The sequence below is a fragment of the Sus scrofa genome, chromosome 13, assembly GCF_054392235.1.
Source record: "Sus scrofa isolate SSC_HxYL_T2T_F1_AM1 chromosome 13, Sscrofa_HxYL_maternal_Yorkshire_Landrace_v2.0, whole genome shotgun sequence".
In the NCBI taxonomy this organism is placed as follows: domain Eukaryota; kingdom Metazoa; phylum Chordata; class Mammalia; order Artiodactyla; family Suidae; genus Sus; species Sus scrofa.
This window is the reverse complement of record NC_139395.1, coordinates 41,668,479-41,688,970: the sequence shown is the minus strand read 5'-3', so window position 1 is coordinate 41,688,970 and position 20,492 is coordinate 41,668,479. Positions and strand designations below refer to the sequence as shown.

Sequence of the window (20,492 nt, the reverse complement as noted above, 5' to 3'; positions counted from 1 at the left end):
TCAAACCCACATCCTCTGGATCCTAGTTGGGTTTGTTAACTACTGCTGAGCCATGAAAGGAACTCCATTTTTTTTTTTTAATAATCTTTCAAGTAAAATAATTACATATACAGTATCAAATCACCATATCTACTCTTAACATTTTATGAACCTATTTAAGAAAAATATTATTAAACCTATTTGGATATAGACATTTAAGAGAAAAAAAGACTGCAAAATTATACTGCTCTTTATTTGTATTTAACATTCAAAAAAAATCTCTTAATAGACTTGTGGTTGCCAAGGGGGAGGGGGAGGGAGTGGGATGAATGGGGTGCTTGGGGTTAATAGAAACAAACTATTGCCTTTGGAATGGATTAGCAATGAGGTCCTGCTGTATAGCACTGGGAACTATGTCTAGTCACTTATGATGGAGCATGATAATGTGTGAAAATAGAATTTGTACATGTATGTATAACTGGGTCACCATGCTGTACAGTAGAAAAAAAATTGCATTGGGGAAAAAAAGTAAATAAATTAAAAAAATTGTATTGGGGAAATAACTATTAAAAAATAAAAATAAAAATAAATCTGTTATAGTCCAGTGTAACTGTGTTACATTAGTGGCATTTTTACTGGGTTATTTTATTTCAAATTAACTTTCTTAAATTTTGGTCTGTTACTTTTAAATGAAACCACATGGTTTTTGTCCATATATTTCCTTAGTGCAGCTTTATATCTAGATCTAATAAATACTGGGTTCTCATCTCGTATCTACTTCTATTTTGAGTAACTGGCTGCCTCTTATTATGACATTTTCCAGCGTGGTCATTTATTTCAAAAAGGTTAGAGAACTGCCATCACCAACTTATTTATTTGTAAGATGGCTTTAAATTGTTAATATCATGTGTTTTCCTTCTACCATGCTGGAACCATTTATTTATTTGCTTTTCAGGGCCGCATCTACAGCACATGGAGGTTCCAAGGCTAAGGGTCGAATTAGAGCTGCAGCTGCTGGCCTACACCACAGCCACAACAACACGGGATCCTAGGCCAGGGATTGAACCCGCATCTTCATGGATACTAGTCAGGTTTGTTACTGCTGAGCCATGATGGGAACTCCTGGAACCATTTATCTAGAAGGTTTTCATTTTTGAAAACTTTATGTTAATCTCATATTAAGTTTGTGCTTATCTTTTGTTTCCAAAGGTGCCCAGCTGTTGTTTAGACCATTGTTAAATAAATATGAGAAGGAAACACTTGAAAATCAGAACTTATATCTTGTTGGTGCCTCGAAGATTAGATTGTTACTGGGAGCCGAAGCAGTGGGATTGGTAAAAGAGTGCAATGATAACACCATGAGGGCCTTCACGTATGGAACCCGACACAACTTCAAAGGTTTTGATGGTAAGTTCCAAAATGGTTTCTGCCAGAATCAATTCATCAAAAAAATTTTGATGACTAGATCAGGGGTCAGGAAACTTTTCCTGGAAAGGGCCTGATAGTAAATAGTTTAGGCTGTAGTGGCCAATATTATCTATCACAGTTATTCAACACTGCCATGGTAGAATGAAAGCAGCCTTTGACTAAAAGAAACGAATGGGTGATGCTGTGCTCCAGTGAAGTTTTACTCACAAAGCCAGGTGAGGCTATATTTGGCCCATTGACCTTACTTTGCCACACCTGGAATATATGAACATAAGTTAGGATGACACATGTGACTTATTTATATATCAAGTCTTAGAATGGTGAATATTCTCTGGCTTGATAGAGAAAAACCTTATAATAAGAAACACAGTAGTGGTTCAGTATCTTTGAATCCCCGTTAACTGATAGGGTCACTGGTTCTAGCCTCACAGAGGTTCCAGAAGAGAAGAGTTTCTAGAAAGAACAGAGAAAGCCTTGGTGGCTCTGATATCAGAGTGAGAGTTTGATTTCAGAATCACATTGGTCACTTCCAGGGCTTTTAGACTTAGATGTGATTAGATGTCTTCAGATTCGCTCACCCTGGACTTTTATATATTAATAAATAAATGATTAAGGTGAAATTCACCTCATTTGAGAGGATTCACTTGTCAAAAAACTACATTCTTTACTTAGAGTTTCTTCTCTCTCATTTATGGGAGGGATGTTCAACTCCAAAAGGGAATGGCCTGGGCTTAAGAGCTTTCTTTTTTTTTTTTTTTCTGTCTTTTTCTTTTTTGGCCACACTTGCAGCATATGGAAGTTCCTGGGCCAGGGATGGAATCTGAGCTGGAGCTGCAACCTACACCACAGCTATGGCAACACTGTGTCTTTAACTTACTGTACTGGGGCAGGGATCCATCCAGCACCTCCGCAGAGACAAATTGGATCATTAACCCACTGCACCACAGGGTACTCCTGGGCTTGAGAGTTTGAAGGAGGAAAATTTGCTGTATAAGCAAAACTTCACTTCCATTCTTAGATAAAAATATTGATAGAATTAAAAACTGTATTGCCTTCTGCTTATTGGTATTAAATGAGATCAAGCAAGTATAGTATAATGATTGAAGAATTGTATTATGTGAAGACATTTCAGAATATTTTTATTCTTACAAAATATCTGAGGAGGTTTATATTCTATTTAATTTACCAGTTTTATACTCAGCTTACTTATTGTCTGTATCATTATTTTGTAATCTCAGGTTATTGGAATGTTATTAATTTTATTTTGGCTAAGACTGAGAAAATAATTGCGAATTTTGTTTTATTTTAGATGATAATGATGATTTCCTTACAATGGCAGAACAGCAATTCATTATCAAACATGAACTTGAAAATCTTAGAGCCAGAGATGAAAAAATGATCCCTGGTTACCCTCAGGCAAAGTTGTATCCAGGAAAATCATTGTGTAAGTCATTGTATCAACCAGCTTCATGAATATACATTCTAAGGCAATTATTTTTTCCTTAGTAGATGTAAGTAACAAATTACAGTGGCTTTTTTTCTCTTATTGAAAAACACAACTTTACAGTAACTTATTTTTTTATGATCATACCTTTTGCCATTAGACTGGCATTATATTGCACCTTTGGGTCAATATGTTTGTTCTTTACATTCTCTGCTGCTTATAAAAGTCTGACAGCATTGTCAGCTTAAAATTCAGTGTGAACATGTTTGCATATTACTCAGTTAAAAATAGCAAAGTTTACTTTATGCCCAAACATTGTAGTGTAATGAAAATCTGTGGAAGAATAAAATTGGAAGACGTGGTCTTTTCCTGGGGCTCTCTTCCTCCTCTTATCTCACTGGGTATGAACCCGTGCAAACATGGAAAGGCTTAAGACGATTCGTAGTGTGACATAATACCTGAATGCAAATAAGCAGTTTGAAACTTTCTGGTTTTTGTGTAATTCCACTTGAATGAGAATACTAGTTTGTGGACTCAAAAGTATTTACTTTTGTGTGTAATTCCAACTTTGCCTCAAACCCAGGTTTGAGCACTTTTGCTGCCTAAAATATTCTTTAAATACATGTTTCTGTGTCCTCTAGCCTGGTTTCCTTTTAACAGTCACTGTGACCCGGGAGGACAGACGCCCAAGAGCTAGTCCATATTCGAATTTTCTGACTTATCACCAAATATATTTTAGATCTGGTTTGTTCAGACCAAGATCCAATCATAGATCACCCATTTCATTTGGTTGTTATATTTCATAAGTTTCTTTCTTGTGTGATGAAGTACATATAATGTAAAATTTACCATCTGGAAGATTTTTAGGTGTATATAATATTGTACAACCATCATCACCATCCATTTCCATAGCTCTTTCCATCTTGTAAAACTGAAACTCTATACCCTTTAAACAATCACTCTCCCCAGCTTTTGACAACCATCTCTCTACTTTCTGTCTTTATCATTTTTGAGTATTCTGTTCTATCTCAAATAAGTGGAATCATGCAGTATTTCTCTTTGTGACTGGCTTATTTCATTTAGTATTATGTCCTCAAGGTTCATCGGTGTTGTAGCATATTCAGAATTTCTTCCCTTTTAAGGCAGAATAATGTTCTAGTGTATGTATAGATCACATTTTGTTTATTCATTCATCCATCAGTGGCCACTTGGGCTGCCTCCACATTTTGGCCATTGCGAATAATGCTGAACATGGGTATATGATGAGCCTGGGTATACACATATTTGAGATCCTACTTTCAGTTATTTTGGATATATACCCAGAAATGGAATGCTGGATCATATGGTAATTCTATTTTTAATTTTTTTGAGGCACCTCATCCTTTTTTCCACAGTGGCTGTAACGTTTCACATTCCCACCAACAGTGTATAGGCATTTCAGTTCCTTCACTTCCTTGTTAACAGTTTTTATTTCCTGATAACTTGATAGTGGCCAACTTAATGAGGATGAGGTGGTAACTCATTGTAGTTTTGCCTTAAGTTTGCTTAATGATCAGTGATGTTGAGCATATGTCTTCTTTGGGGAAATGTCTATTCAAGTCCTTTGCCGCCTTATTTTTTTTTTTATTTTATTTTATTTTTTTTTTGCTATACTTTTGGTGTAAGAAATTATTGCCGAGGAGTTCCCGTTGTGGATCAGTGGTTAACGAATCTGACTAGGAACCTTAAGGTTGCGGGTTCAATCCCTGGCCTTGCTCAGTGGGTTAAGAATCCGGCATTGCTGTGATCTGTGGTGGTGTAGGTTGCAGACGCGGCTTGGATCCCGCGTTGCTGTGGCTGTGTGTAGGCCAGTGGCTACAACTCCGATTCAACCCCTAGCCTGGGAACCTCCATATGCCGCGGGAGTGGCCCAAGAAAAGGCAAAAAAAGAAAAAGAAATTATTGCCAATAATGTCTTGAAGCTTTTCCTTTATGTTTTCTATTGGAAGTTTTATAGTTTCAAATCTTATGTTTAGGCTTTTAATCCATTATTAATTAATTTTTGTATATGGTGTTAGGTAACTTCATTCTTTTGCACGTGGATATCCAGTTTTCCCAGCACTAATCGTTAAAAACTGTTATTCCCCCATCAGTGGACCTGGTGATTTTGTTTCCAGGTTCTCTGTTCTCTTCCCCTGATCTATGTAGTCTGTCTGTATATAGTGTAAATCACACTATTTTGATTGCCGTGGCTCTGTGATAAGTTTTGAAATTGGGAGGTTTTGTTTTTCAAGATTGTTTGGCTATTTGAGGTTCCATGAAATTCCATATGAATTTTGGGATGGGTTTCTCTGTTTCTGTGGAAGGTGTCATCGATATTTTGATAGGCATCGCATTGAATTTGTAAATTGCTTTACGTAGTATTTACACCTTAAGTCCCATGAATGTGGGATATTTTTCCATTTGTTTATGTTTAATTTCTTTCGGTATTGTTTTGTAGTTTTCATTGCACAAGTCTTTTACCTCCTTAGTTAATTCCTAAGTGTTTTATTCTTTATGATGCTATTATAAATGGAATTGTTTTCATACTTACCTTTTCACATAGTTTACTATTAATGTATAGAGATGCAATTGATTTTTGTGTGTTGACTTTGTATCCTGTTACTTTGCGGAATTCATTTATTAGCTCTGACAATATTTTTGTGGAAATTTTAGGGTTTTCTGCATGTAAGATAATATTATCTGTAAACAGGGATAATTGTACTTCTTCCTTTCCAATTTGGATGCCTTCTACTTCTTTTTCTTATGTAATTGTTCAGGCTAGAATTTCCAATAGCATGTTGAATAGAAATGGTGAAAGTGGACATCTTTGTCTTATTTCTGATCCTAGAGGGAAGATTTCATTTTTACCATTCAGTATGATGCTGGCTGTGGGCTTTTAATACATGGATTTTATTATGCTGAAGTAGTTTCCCTTTATTCCTAGTTTATTGAGGGGTTTTTTTGGCCATGCCTGTGGCATGTGGAAATTCCTTGGGGCAGGGATTGAACTTGAGCCACAGCAGTGACCCAAGCTGCTGCAATGACAACACTGGATCCCTAACCTGCTGCATGACTAAAGAACTCCTACTGGGTGTTTTTTAATCATGAAAGAGTGTTGAATTTTGTTAAATGCTTTTTCTGCCTCAGTTGAGGTGATCATGTGGGGTTTTTTTCCCTTTGTTCTGTTAATGTGGTGTATTAGATATTTCAATTTTAGTATGTTGAGCCATCCTTGCATTCTAGGAATAAATCCTGCTTGTCATGGTGTATAGTTCTTGTATGATATGTTTTATGATATGCTGCTGACATGAGTTTGCTGGTATTTTTTTGAGTATTTTTGCATTAATGTTCATGAACAGTATTGGTTTGTAGTTTTCTTGTAGTGCTTTTTTCTGGTTTTGTGTTAGGGTAATGCTGGACTCAAAAAGTGAGTTAATGATGTTCCTCTTAAATCTTGGGGAAAGAAAAGTTTGGGAAGAATTGGTATTAGTTCTTTAAATATTTGTTAAAATTCACCAGTGACGGCATCAGGTTCAGAGGGGTTTTTTTTTGTTAGGAGATTTTTGGTTGCTGATTCAGTCTCCTTAATAATCATAGGTCTGTGCACATTTTCTCTTCCTTCTTGGTTTAATCTTAGTAGATTTTTTGTTTCTAGGAATTTGTCCATTTCATCTAGGTTATCCAGTTTGTTGGTACACAGTTGTTTTTAGTACGCTATTACAGTCCTTTTGATTTCTACAGAATTGGTAAAATGTTCCCATTTCCATTTTTGATTTAGTTAATTTATGTCTTCTTTTTTTTTCAGTTTATCTAGCTAAAGATTTGTCAATTTTGTTGATCTTTTCAAAGAACCAACTTTTGGTTTCTTTAATTTTCTCCGTTGTCCTTGTATTCTTTATTTGATTATCTCTGTTCTAATTTTTTTTTTAATTTTCTTCCTTCTGCTAGCTTTGGCTTCAGAGTGTTCTTTTTCTAGCTCATTAATAGTAACGTTGGGTTGTCCGTTTGTTTCTTGATTTAAATATAAGCATTTAATGCCCCCCCAAACATTGCTTTTTCTGTGTCCCATAAGTTTTGGTATGTTGTGTTTTCACTCATTTCTAAGTGTTTTCTAATTTCCCCTGTGGTTTCTTCCTTGACCCATTGTTTGTTTGTTTACTTTCCACACATTTGTGAATTCCCTAGTTTTCTTTCTGTTATAGATTTATTGCTTTATCCCATTGTGGTCAGAGTATACTTTTTATAATATAAATCTTTAAATCCGTTGAGGCTTGATTTGTGGCCAAACATATGGTCTGTCCTGGAAAATGTCCCACAGTGCACTCAGGAACTAAGAAAGTGTTGATTTCTTCACTTCCTGACCTATGTGTAAACTGCATTTTGTAGTCTCCCCTCTCTCTGAGCTATGCTGTATATACATGTGTTATGGGTGCTTTTGCTTGCCCTCTTTGTTGACCTGTATGGCTTTTAGGAAATGTCTGGAAATTTGAATGAAAATACTCATCATTTCCAGGTGTCTGCAGATGTCTTGATGTTAATTATTTTGCAGCAGTTTTTTGTTGGATATACATTTTATCAGTATACATATTAAAGATAACCATGATTTCAGAAACATTTACTCCAGTTACCTTTGAAGATTTATTTGGCTGTATTTTCTCTATTCTTGTCTTTAGGTGTGCAATTATATATATTTAATTCTCTGAAATATTTTAAAGTTTTTTAGGTAATTTTCTTAGGCTTGTTTACCATTTTCCTGGCTATGTTTTTTTCCTTGCTTTTCTTTTTTGCTAGCTTTTATTATAACTTTGTATCTATAATAGTTTTTTTATCTTACTTTGTTTTTGCAAGCTCCCACCTTCAGCTCTCATAGCCCTTCTTTGAGTTTTAATTTCAGAAGCGTGGCTTGCTTTAATTTCTTTAACTCTGTGAAGAATTCCACAGTTTTTCATTGCTCTGTGTTGTAATTTTTGCTGTTTCTTCTCTGCCTTTAAAAAAAAAAGTGGTTTCCCTTTTTTCCCTTGTAGTATTTTTCCATAGTTCTATGCCACTTTCTTTGCGGCACTTATTTTTTTTTGTTTGTTTGTCTTTTGTCTTTTGCTGCTGTTGTTGCTGTTGCTATTTCTTGGGCCGTTCCCACGGCATATGGAGGTTCCCAGGCTAGGGGTTGAATCGGAGCTGTAGCCACCGGCCTACGCCAGAGCCACAGCAACGCGGGATCCGAGCCGCGTCTGCGACCTACACCACAGCTGACGGCAACGCCTGATCGTTAACCCGCTGAGCAAGGGCAGGGACCGAACCCGCAACCGCATGGTTCCTAGTCGGATTCGTTAACCACTGCGCCACGACGGGAACTCCCGCACTTACTTAATTTTTAATGAACCCCTATTTTTTCCAGACTGGCTATTTTTGGAAGCAAGCATGTGTGTTGAAGAAGAGGGGATGTTGGGGACCTCCACTTGGGAACTCTGGTGGTCAGGAGCTTGGATTTTGCTTGGCCCTGTGTTCTCCATGAGTCATCTTAGGCCCTGCAGAGAGTCTCCATGGAGCCTTGTTCTTTAATTTTTTTTTTTTTTTTTTTTTTTTTTTTTGTGGCCATGCCCATGGCATGTGGAAGTTCCCAGGCCAGGGATTAAAACTCCACCACAGCTGTAACCAGAGCCACAGCAGTGACAACACTGGATCCTTAGCCTGCCGAGCCACACAGGAACTCCCACAGGGACCCTGTTCTTTTTTATTTTTTAATGGCCACACCCACAGCATATGGAAGTTCCCAGGCCAGGGATCTAATCTGAGCTGCAACTGCAACCCATGCCACAGCTACGGCAATGCTGAATCCTTAACCCACTGTGCCAGGCTGGGAGTCGAACCTGTGCTTCCACAGCGACCCAAGCCACTGCAGTTAGATTCTTAACCCACTGAGCCACAGTGGGAACTCTGGGAGCCCTGTTCTTAACAGAAGTTTTTGCTGGGTGTGGCCTTTAGGTCTGTCTTTGGCCAACCAAGACCCATAGCTCCTGAGCTGCTTACCTCCATCCCCGGGTTCCACCAGGCAGCTCTTTAACCAAGATGGCAGACCCACACTTTCTCCCCTCCAGCCTTACCTGTCTTGTCTGGCTGTGGTGTCAGGCAGGGAGCAGACACACTTCAAGGGTCTACTCTGCAACTTCTTTGCCTGCCTCTGGGCAAGCAGACTGTGGTTTCCCATCCCTCAGTGGTCAGGAAAACCCTGCCTGTTTCCTGCTTAGCTCCAGGTTGCAGGGGCATGGGTGCTCTTAGAAGGCCACTTCTCAAAGTTTGTGATTTCAGTTTATAGTTTTTTGGTTTTACTCTCATATCAAAAGTAAGGTTTCCCTGGAGTTCCCTGGTGGCCTAGTAGGTTTTGAATCCAGCATTGTCACTGCTGTAGCTTGGGTCACTATTGTAGCCTGGGTTCCTGGCCCAGGAACTTCCACTTGCCATGGAGGTAGCCAAAAAATAAAAATAAAGTAAGAAGGATGGATTTTGAAATTCGCCTTTATTCCCTTTCCTTTTTGTCTTTGAAAATGTGATTATAATGCTTGGTTGAAGAAGAAATGGTGTGTGTATAATGATAAAGTACAAACTATTTTCAGAGTGCAAAATTTCACACTAATAAAACTTCGAGTAACTTAAAATCCTAAATTTTCATAAAGTTAATCCAGACAAATACATGGAAAGATTTACCTTTGCCTTTAAGTGTTGCGGGGGCCACTCTGGGGGTGGGGTGGGCAGGGGTGTGCAGCCTCTTTTCTGAGGCTGATTGGGAGGAGAGGTTGCAGCCAGCCCTGTGTGATCTCTGACCTCCTGGGGAGAGCTAGCTTTCATGAGACACTCTCATTCACCTTAAGTTTAATTTGATTTTACACCCAGTCATTATCATTTTATTTGTCATAATGTTGTGTTTTGATAGAAAGCTTTCATTAAATAGAGAGCAGTTTGTGTCGTAAACATGAGCTTAGGGCAGTTGGCAGTGCTATGAGCGCCACACTTCAGGGCCTCTTCTATCAAACAGCAAACGGGAGAACGAGAAATTGCTTACACGGGTGCTTGGTCAGCTTTGTTCATCTTGAGGGGCATCCCCTTTCCAGGTGTCTCTGAGCTGGCATCTCTTCACTCCCTCATACTCTGCTTCCTCCTGTTGATCCCCTATATTTAATAGTCATGCCTATAACCTAATGCAAGATTTCCTTTAGAAGAGGAGCTCAGGGAGCTGAGGATTTCTGATGTATTAACTTTCTCCTAAAGGATGTTACTTAGTTTAGGTAAAAGCTATGTCTCAAAATGTCTATGAGATGATTATCATGTTTTGATTGATGGGAATGGCAATTGCATGTTAGGTCTTTTATACATATTACTTTTTAGGACATCATGGGAACTACTTCTGAATATCTTCTATACACAAAAGGATAGGTTAAAGTGGTCAGATATAATCTGTCTTCTAAAATTATTTATTGACTTTAGGAGAGAAATAGAGTGGATGTCAAGTAAATATGTAGCAGGCATGTATATAAGACAGTAAAGCCATTGACATGTGTATGTATTGCTGGGTAAAGCGCCATATAAATCTACATATCTACACATACACTATGCTGTACCACATACATATTTTCAGTTTTTATATTAAGCAGGGATGAAAATAATACAGGGATATAAAACTGTATTTGAAAACACAGGTATCCCCAAGAAGCAGTTTTTTCCTTCTAAAGACAGGAGTGATCTGGTCACACATGAGTGCGAGAGCCAGGTGGGTCCTGGGAGGGGCTGCTGGGTACAGCAGCAGATGAGGCCCACCTTCGTGATGGGGGTCTCCACTCCCTGTGGGTTCTGTGCCCTCATCACCCTCTGCTGGATTGGGGGCAGCATAACCCACTCCTCCCTGTTGCACAGATATGTGGTAAGGGGTTGTAAGAGAGAGTTCTCTTTTCCTCTTGAAGTAAACATGTCACATTAACCAAAGGCTGTTAATGTTGTTAGGCGTTATTTAATTTAGAAGATCCTATTATGAGCCAGGTTACTTGTAGTCTTCCTTAAATTAGATTTTGGTTAGTTTGGCCAGTTGTTCAATGGCTGTAGCCGTCATAACTGTAGTACTTGACAATAGATCATACGGCATTCTTAAAGGAAAAAAATGTTGGTTTAAATTGTCCCTCTCTTTAAATAGGCCCACACAGCATCATCTTTTCCTTTGAAGGTAAGGCTCATGGTCATTACATTCTTAGCTGAAAGGAAAAAGTGGAAGGATTTAAAAAAAAAAAAAAAGCAGCCTCTATTTTTAGAAGGTGAAACTAGAACTGTGCTTTCGGCACCGTGCTTTTGGGTGAGGAGAAGCCCAGTAATTTAGGACTTGGGGCTTTATATGCTCTCTGAGCTCCTCCGTCCGCAGTCCTATTTTTAGAAGTATGTAAGTGGCTTTTTTTGCTTGCCTGGAAAGTCTTCTATAGCTAAACAGAGTCTTTTCTTTAAAAAGAATGAGAAATAGTAAAATAATAATTTAGATGTCATAAGTCAGTTCAAAGTTAAAACACTTGACACAGTAATTGAAGAGGGTAGTAATAGAAGGAGGCATAAGGTATAGCTGTGTATCACTAAATAAGAGAAAAATCACAACCGCTGTGGGTGATCAGCTTTCAAACTCATGGTAACTAAAAAAAAAAAAAAAAAAAAAAAAATTCACCGAAATGCTTTGGGATGAAAATACCAAAAAATGGATTTGACAGGATTGGAGGCTGATATAATTTAAACCATAAACCTTTTTACCCTGGTTGTTGATATTTTGAGTATATACTTTTTTCAGTCATTGAAAAAGAGTATTTTATCACAACCCTAGCGTTAAGCCTTTTTTTTTTTTCTCTTTTAATTTAGGTATGAGATGCAGCTGTAATAAGAACCATTGATTAAGAATCTTTTTTTCTGAGATCCAGACTTTTTCCTGTTGTTAACATCAGATATCTCCTCTTTATTATCCTTTTCTTGTTTCTAAGAAGGCTTTCTTTTAAATTACCCTGAAGATTTTGTAATAGGGCATTGTCCTGAGAATACTCTTTGTCACATGTAGTATTTCTGCATTGAAAACTTAAATCATGTTTCTCTTCCACGCTGCAGACATTTACCTGCTACCCTCACTGAGAGGCCTGTTGCCTGATAGGTTCATCGTTTGTCTTTGGTGATAGGAGAGAAAGAAGGCAGCCCTCAGAAGAGATGAGCTGATAGACCTTAAGGTGCTCAAAACTTATCAGTGGATGAAAACAACAAAGCATCCTTTATTTATTTATTTATTTGTCTTTTAGGGCCTCATCCTTGGCATATGGAGGTTCCCAGGCTAGGGGTCTAATCAGAGCTGCAGCTGCCAACCTACACCACGGCTCACAGCAACGCCAGATGCTTATTAATCCATTGAGCGAGGCCAGGGATCGAACCCACCACCTCATGGTTTCTAGTCAGATACGTTTCTGCTGCAGAGCTTCCTTTCTTGATGCAAATTCCATGTTATAAGCAGCCATATTCTTTACTAAGACTGCTAGGTACTCATGTGGAAAGTATTCCATCTCCCCAAATATGGCACAAGGCATTGCATTTGAGTTCTCCATGAACTGAACACATTTCCTCTTAAAGACCTAAAGACCCACCTGCCCATTGAGTCACTCTAAGTAATTATGGATGAGAGAATACCCCGTTTTCATTTATTATCACTAGGGGATATTGTCTTTGGTTAAATTTGCTTGTCCTTCTGTTACCAATCTGGGGTCCTGGAATCATTAATTAATAGAAATTGATAAGAGGCCAGACAAGGCAAGGCTTTACTGGGGCTTGTGCTGCAGCAGGAGGAAGTAAAAACAAGTAACAGGTGCTCTTGCTTGCTCCCAGGTGGGGGGTGGAGTGGGGAGGTATGAGATGGTCCCTTAAATGGGATGAGAGTAGGAGTGGATTGGTTGGTCAGAGCAGAGTGGGGTCTTAGGTGGCCTGCTCACCCCTCGGTGGTACTGTTTGCAAGGATCATGGGCACTACCCTGCTTTTGCTTCCAGCGCTCCATGAGTGGCACTTGGTTTGTGACTTTTTGTATCTTATTGTTCATAACTTGCCCCACCTTCGCCTGCATGCAGTTATTTTTAGTCCGTTATATAAGTTTGTACACTGTTGCCCGAGGAGACTTGGGTTCAGATGCAAGCACCCCGATAAAGGGCCCCTGGTCCAAGCCTGTCCTGTACCTCAGATATGTGCACAAGTGTTAAAAATCACACCAAGTGGTTGCTGAAGGCAGGACATCTTTTTTGATTTTGATATTTGCTCTTTGTGAATACAGGCCTTTATTAGCAGATCAGAAAAGATAAAAATCATTTTGAAAATACTCAACATCAACAAGAAGCAACAGAACTAAACATTCTCTTAACCTTCACTATAGTGGGAGAATAGACTGGTAAAAATTTTCTAGGGGCTGTTTTGTAATGTGTGCCCAGATTGAAAATCCATGCGCTCCTGGAGCTAGCAATTCTACTTCTAAGTGTATGTAACAAGGAAATAGTAGACAGGAGAGGGAAGGTGTGTATGTAAGAATTTTAACGTTATTTATAATAGCGCAAAAAAAAAGGAAACAAGTATTTTCCAGTAGAGGATTAGTTAAGTCATGGCATTTCAGACAAGGGAATAACATGACACCATTAAAAGGACATTCATGTTCTATATATATATTGGCATTGAAAAAATTGATCATATGCTGCATGAGAAGTGTATAGAACCATGTGTAGAGAATGGTCCCTTGTTTGTTTTAAAATATATTTATGGATGTATATTTTGAAGTCTGCTTATATGCTAAATTGCTATTTGTAGTGGTTATTTATTTTTTTGTGTGAGAGGGAGAGAATAACAAGGACATCTCCAGTTCTCATCTGTACATTTCCGTAAGGTTTAAAAATTTACGTCAACTTGTATTGCTTTCACAGTCAAAGGAAGTAGTCAAGATATTTACGTTTGGAAGAGCAGAAGAATACACACCTTAGGAGCAGGCAGTGTGGCATTGATCTTTGTGTAGCCCTCCTCTCTTTCTGGACAGTCTGGATAACATTTGAGGGAGTGTTTCATGAGTGACCTCAAACCCATCTCATGTATTCCATCCACAGTGAGGAGACTGCTCACCTCTGGCATTGTGATTCAGGTGTTTCCACTGCATGACAATGAAGCCCTGAAGAAGCTGGAGGACACCTGGTATACTCGGTTTACTATAAAGTATCAGCCCATAGGTGAGTACCAGTGCCTGCTCCTTAGACGAGAGGAAGACTGACCAATGAAAAGTGATGCTGCAGCCATCCCTCTTGGGTAGATCTTTACTGGTCTGCTAGGCAGAGCTCACCAGCTGCACGTGGGCAAAAAAGAAAAAAAAAAATGGTGAGGAGGATAAGATGGGTTTAATGACCTATTTTGTTGATTTCTATTTCTTTTTTTAATGTCTTTTTAACTCAATAAATTTTATTATCTTTATTGTTGTACAGTGATCATCACAACCCAGTTTTACAGCATTTCCATCTCAAACCCCCAGCCCATCCCTCCCCCACCACCTGTCTCCTTTGGTAACCATAAGTTTTTCGAAGTGTATGAGTCAATTTCTCTTCTGCAGAGAAGTTCATTGTATCCTTGATTTTTATTTCTGATACCATTTTATTTTTATTTTTATTTTTTTGTGGCTACACCCATAGCATATGGAAATTCCCAGGCCAGGGATTGAACTTGTGCTGAAGTTGCAGCAATGCCGGAGTCTTAACTCACTGCACCATGGGGGAACTTCCTCTAATACCATTTTAGATGGACTGAATTACAGGCTTTTACTAAATTTCACCCATGACACAGGCAATCCAGAGTCACCTTCATTAGTATGTGTCAAATTGATTATAGATCAAATTTTATGAGAATCTAGTTTGACCATGAATATTTTGTAGTTGAAAATTTCCATTTCTTTAGACCTAATCATTTGCAATGGGCCAACCTGTGCTCATTCTCAGGGCCAGACTGACAGACTTCAACGTCTTTTAAGGTAGTTTATAAGTGAGTATTATTGGATTTCTCCATTTTCTCTGAAGGCATTTAGAAAAATAACCATCAATTTATTTGGTATGTGTTGAACATTACTTTGTATAAACTGGTGTCAATATGAATGTTTAATTTTTTTGGTTTATTTTATTTTTTTTTTCAGCCTAAGAATTGCATTTAAGCTGGTAATTTCTACCATAAGCTTTACTATCAGATTTTCTTTTATTTATTTTTTTTGCAAGTTTATCTCCAACTTTTTATTGGTCTTGCTCCATAGCATTGGTGCAGCTACATAATGGTGAATTTTGAATGTCCAGATTAACTGGGGAAAAAGATATGTTACAGGGTTTCTACCCGTGGGTTCCCACACCATATTCTGAATCTCAGCAAAGCCTGCTGCGGAAACTGTACATGTCATCAGTGTTGCTATGTCTCATCTAGAACCTTAAGGCCTGAGGTCAGAGGCTGGAGGATTCACCCTACAGGCAGGAGACCACAAGGAAAAACTGATACTCAGTAGAAGCAGACATGCGTCCTGCCAGTCAGTGAGGACCCACAGTGCCCTTGGCCACACCTCATGCCAGCTCCTGAACTGTTTCTTCTCTGCTTTGGTTACTTTGAACCCTGCCCAGGCTGATGTCATAGCTGGAGTACTGCTCTTGGGAGGAGGTGTGCTTCTCTTAATTCAGCTGGTACCTGTTCATAGACTGGAGAACTGTTTTTCAGTGTCAGTTTGGCATTTTGAGTAGGAGAGCCTTGAATGTTTAATTTTCGTCAGCACTTATCTTGTTTTTGCGTTCAGCGATCATGGTCAGAGTGCCTCAGTTCCTTGTTGGCTATTGGCAGGAGTCTTGCCATCACCTGGGATTCTCAAAAGGCTGCTTACAACACAGCAGGCAGCTTGCTTCTCCCGGATTAGTGGTGTCAAAGGCAGTAAGCTAGCAATGAGACCATGGGCTGGTCACAGTCCCCCTTCAGGCCTCCTGAAAAGAGGGGTAGGGGGCGGGTGGAATTTGTACTACTTGAGCCTTCGGGCACCTGGCCCACTCCTGTTCTTCCCCGACTCTGCGCTAGGCGTACGAGCTTGGTCGCAGATACCACTGAGGCCACGAATCTTGCTGCCTTCCTCAGCCGAGCCAGGGCTCCTTCAGCTGTGACTCTGGCCAGGGCCCACTAAGGCCCGCCCAGGCCCAGCCCACGCCAGGACAGTGGCTCAGCCCGAGACCCAGGTCTGCTATCAGTTTTTCTTGAAAGTACACTTCCTTTTTCACTTTGTTTAAAGGAATTCCTCTAAAATGACTTTCTTTCTAACTTCCATTTCTGAAAACAACTATCATAATATGGTAACGAACAAAAATTATTTTTAAGATCAAATTTTGAAATTGCATTGTGAATTTTTTCTTATATTCTTTGAAAGGAAAAATTTTGGTTTTGATAGTCATTTTGTGTTGCACTTAAGACGTTTTTTCACTTTGTTTAACATTTAGGTAGCAGTAAATTTAAATGTTGCCCCTAGGACTTGTAAGTGACAATATCCAGTAGCTACTTCTTAGAAAGTGAGGGGGAAAAGTGAGTTGATGGTGAAGACTGAGCATAGTTGTGGTTGCGGTTGTGAGGCCTCTGTGAGTGTTGGGGCTGGTGATAGTGGCTGGGCACAGGAAGATGTTGAACTTATCCTTGAGATCAAGACGAAGGTGGTCTGATAAGGAGCCCAAGACCATGAACACCTTTTTCTTTCTTTTTTTTTTTTTTTTTTTAAATTGCTGGGATATTCTTTAACATGGTTCAGATTTGAGGTGACCTCATCATACTTACTGTTTTAATATGCTCCTGAGTCAGTAGGAGAATTAAGGATGGGGAAAGATAATATCCTTGTTTACTCTAAGCCATCCTCATAGACTGTTCTGACACATTATGTTAACAAAAGAGAAAGCAATGCAACATTTTTACTTCATGTAATTAACCAAGAAATAATAACTCCAGCCACTGCTCCTCCCTCATTCCCTGTGTCCCACCCTGGTCCTAGTGCAAGATGCTTTTCCAGTCTAGGCACTAACCCGTGTAGATGTGGCTGTCAAAGGATGCAGTGTTGTGGCCCCCTTTGGGATTAATTAGCTTATGTCAAGTTCACAGAGTATTAACAGTGATGCTATTTGGCCTGTCTTCTGCCCAGTGCATACATAAAGGTACATATTCCATGGCTGTTCTAGAATTTAACATGTTGAATATTGTTTTGTGCTTTTCAGTCATGTTTCTTCAGTATGTTGAAAAATTTGCTATGACACATTGATGAAAATTTATCCCTTTGGGTGGGGGAGCCATATATTATGGATGAGGAGAGTTCTTTGAAAAGAGCCTTTATAACTCTAATAGTAAATTGAGAGAAAAGTGAGTAGCATAAATTAAATACACCCCCAAATTAAGGTGGTTCTTTGGCCACGGCTGAATTTAAACTAGGACGGTGGAGATTCGGGACAAGCACGAGGTGAGTTTTCCCTTGGGAGAAAGATACCCACCATATGAGGAGGTAAAGAGGAAGCAGACCCAGGGTGCCTGGCAGAGCAGCCCCAGCAGACGGACCCTAGGCTGGGAGAAGTGTCAAGCTTGCTATACAGAAGCATGGGGTCTTTATACTTCATGAAGGATGGGTTTACCATCACGCACTGATTGAGAAATGAAAGTATTATTAAATAATCCCCACAACTAAAAAGTGAATAAGCTTACCTGAAATAATTTTTTTTTTTTTTTAAAGCAAGCCTTTGGTAGTCTGTACGTAAGGTCTTTTTTCCCCTCTTTCATTCTAGACAGTATTCGTGGCTACTTTGGAGAAACAATCGCTCTTTACTTTGGATTTTTGGAATATTTCACTTTTGCCTTAATCCCCATGGCGGTCATTGGGCTCCCTTACTACTTGTTTGTATGGGAAGACTATGACAAGTACGTGATCTTCGCCTCCTTCAACCTGATCTGGTCCACGGTGATCCTGGAAGTGTGGAAGCGTGGCTGTGCCAGTATGACCTACCGGTGGGGGACCCTGGTCATGAAGAGACAGTTTGAGGAGCCCCGACCGGGGTATCACGGGGTCCTGGGGATCAATTCCGTCACTGGCAGGGAGGAGCCCCTCTATCCCAGCTACAAGAGACAGTTGCGCATTTACTTGGTCTCTCTGCCGTTTGTGTGCCTCTGTCTCTACTTTTCTCTGTTTGTCATGATGATTTACTTCGACATGGAGAACTGGGCCTTGGGTCTGCACGAGAACAGCGGGTCCGAGTGGACGAGTATCCTGTTGTACGTGCCCAGCATCATCTATGCCATCGTGATCGAGATCATGAATCGCCTCTATCGATATGCTGCCGAGTTTCTAACTTCATGGGGTAAGACCTGATGCTTTGTATTTATATCTTATTTGCCTGTAGGAAATATTGCTTAGATTCAGGTAACTGCTGGCTTGCAGAGAAGATAGATGTTGCTCTAGGCTAATTATAGAGACCTAAGGAAAAGTTCATTTGCTCTGGGTGCTCCACGGATCCCCACATCCTGGCTATCACCGCTCTCATTTATTGAGTGTTAGCTACTGTGGTCCAGGTGTCCTCCTAAGCACTCTGTTCATAGTACTGTATTTTCACCTCCTCAGGACACCACAGAGTAGAAGTTATTTCACCATTTTATGGATAAAGGTACTGTGAATTAAGAATGTTCAGACAGCAAATGGTAGAGCCGGGCTATTCCAACCTGTGCTCCTTAGTCTATATTCTGTTTTATGTTAAGGGTAAAATAGATTGGATTGTCTCTATGATACTCTGGCCGAGAGAACTGTCTGATATCTGAAAACCAGTTGTGCAGTTGTGTGGGGTAGCAGATTGCTGTTGAACTCAGTGAAGTATTGTTGTGTGCATCTGTGGTAGTTTAAAAACGGTCTCAATAGGCCGTTTAATTTATTCATTCAAACAAATAAACATGCAATATTAATCCCTAGAAAGATGTCTAGGCCTTAACTTCATGCATCACAAAGATATTTAAAATTTTTTTTATTAGTCGTATAATGACAGCTACCATTTATTGAGGGATTCCCTTAAGCTGATACTAGGCTAAGGTTTTATACCCCAGGAGGAGGATGGTGTTTTCTCCTGTAGCCCTGTTTTGTAATCAGGGAGGGAGGTTGAGTATCAGGAGGTTGAGTGACTTGCTCAAGGTCAGACAGTGACTGAGTGGCTGAGTTGAGATTCAAATCCAGGTCAGCCTCATGTTGCCTGCCTGTGACAGCGATACTTTGGTTCATAATCTTCCTTTTTGTCCTTTTGTCCTACTGTCTTGGAACCTGCACAGTGTCTCCTTTTCTTAAAGAGGGTGGAAATTTGAGCTTCCTTTTTAAGTTAATTCTTGTAAACTTTATTTAATGCCCTACTCTTAAAAGGTTGCTACCAGTTTTACTACTATTGCTTGTACAGGGTCTTTTTCTGGTGCCTGCCTGTGGGATCATTTGCCTACATTTCTTTGCTGTGGTAATATTTAAAAAAATAATTTCTAACAATAGTACTATTACAGTACTTTGAAAAATGTGTCTTAAATTTAGGGGGTTTTTTGTTTGCTGTTCTTGATTGTAAGCAGTAGCCATGGTTGACAGCCTAGAACACTGCTGACTGAGGCTCTCTTGTGGGCATCTCTGCCCTCAGCACAAGTCCCCCTTTACCTCAGCACGATACCCCCATATTGCTCTCTTACCTGAGAGAAATTACCTCTCCTTTTTAATATCATAGAGAATCACAGACTGGAATCTGCCTACCAGAATCACCTAATTCTGAAAGTTTTAGTGGTAAGTAAAGCTTTTATGTACAACTCCACTGTATTTATGAAATTAATGCATACTGTTTAATATTTAGGAGCATAAATATGAAGACTTGCTTCTAATTTAAGATATCAGATAGTTAATATACTCTTTACCAGCAGGCAAGGATTAGTAAGTATATTTACATATATGTTCAATAGTCTAATTACAAATGTGCACATGGTATAAGACTTTATTTCATTTTGTGTGTGCAGTCAACTAATATTTATTGAGCACCTCCTTTTTTTATAGTTGATTTACAGTGTTGTGTTTTAGATGTACAGCAAAGTGATTAAGTTATACACATATCCATTCTTTTGCAGATTCTTTTCTCATATAAGTTGTTACAGAGTATTGAGTAGAATTCCCTGTGTCTGCAGTAGGTCCTTGTTGATTATCTATTTTGGTATAAGGTCTTAAATATAGAAATTAGTATTACAGCCAATTTCCAGTTATTTCATTTTTATTTATTTATTTATTTGTCTTTTTAGGGCCTCACTCACAGCATGTGGAAGTTCCCAGGCTAGGGATCAAATTGGAGTTGCAGCTGCCTGCTGGCCTACGCCGTAGCCACAGCAATGCCAGATCTGAGCCGTGTCTCTGACCTACACCACAGCTCATGGTAGCACCAGATCCTTAACCCACTGAGCAGGGCCAGGAATCAAACCCCATCCTCATGGATACTAGTTGGGTTTGTTACCACTGAGCCACAATGGGAACTCCCAGTTATTTTTAAAAACTACTTTCTAGACATATTT

General features: G+C 39.3%; 1 protein-coding gene across 5 annotated transcripts in view; it reads left to right on the top strand.

Annotated features, from left to right (window-relative positions):
- Positions 1 to 20,492, top strand: part of ANO10 (anoctamin 10) — a 274,985-nt gene that overhangs the window by 66,106 nt on the left and 188,387 nt on the right. For all 5 annotated transcript variants that reach the window (XM_013981531.3, XM_021071718.2, XM_021071717.2 and 2 more), the window contains exons 3-7: positions 1,189 to 1,386; positions 2,717 to 2,851; positions 14,006 to 14,125; positions 17,714 to 18,283; positions 19,667 to 19,722. In XM_013981531.3, coding sequence (XP_013836985.2) covers positions 1,189 to 1,386; positions 2,717 to 2,851; positions 14,006 to 14,125; positions 17,714 to 18,283; positions 19,667 to 19,722 — 1,079 coding nt within the window. The remainder of the gene's footprint in view (positions 1 to 1,188; positions 1,387 to 2,716; positions 2,852 to 14,005; positions 14,126 to 17,713; positions 18,284 to 19,666; positions 19,723 to 20,492) is intronic.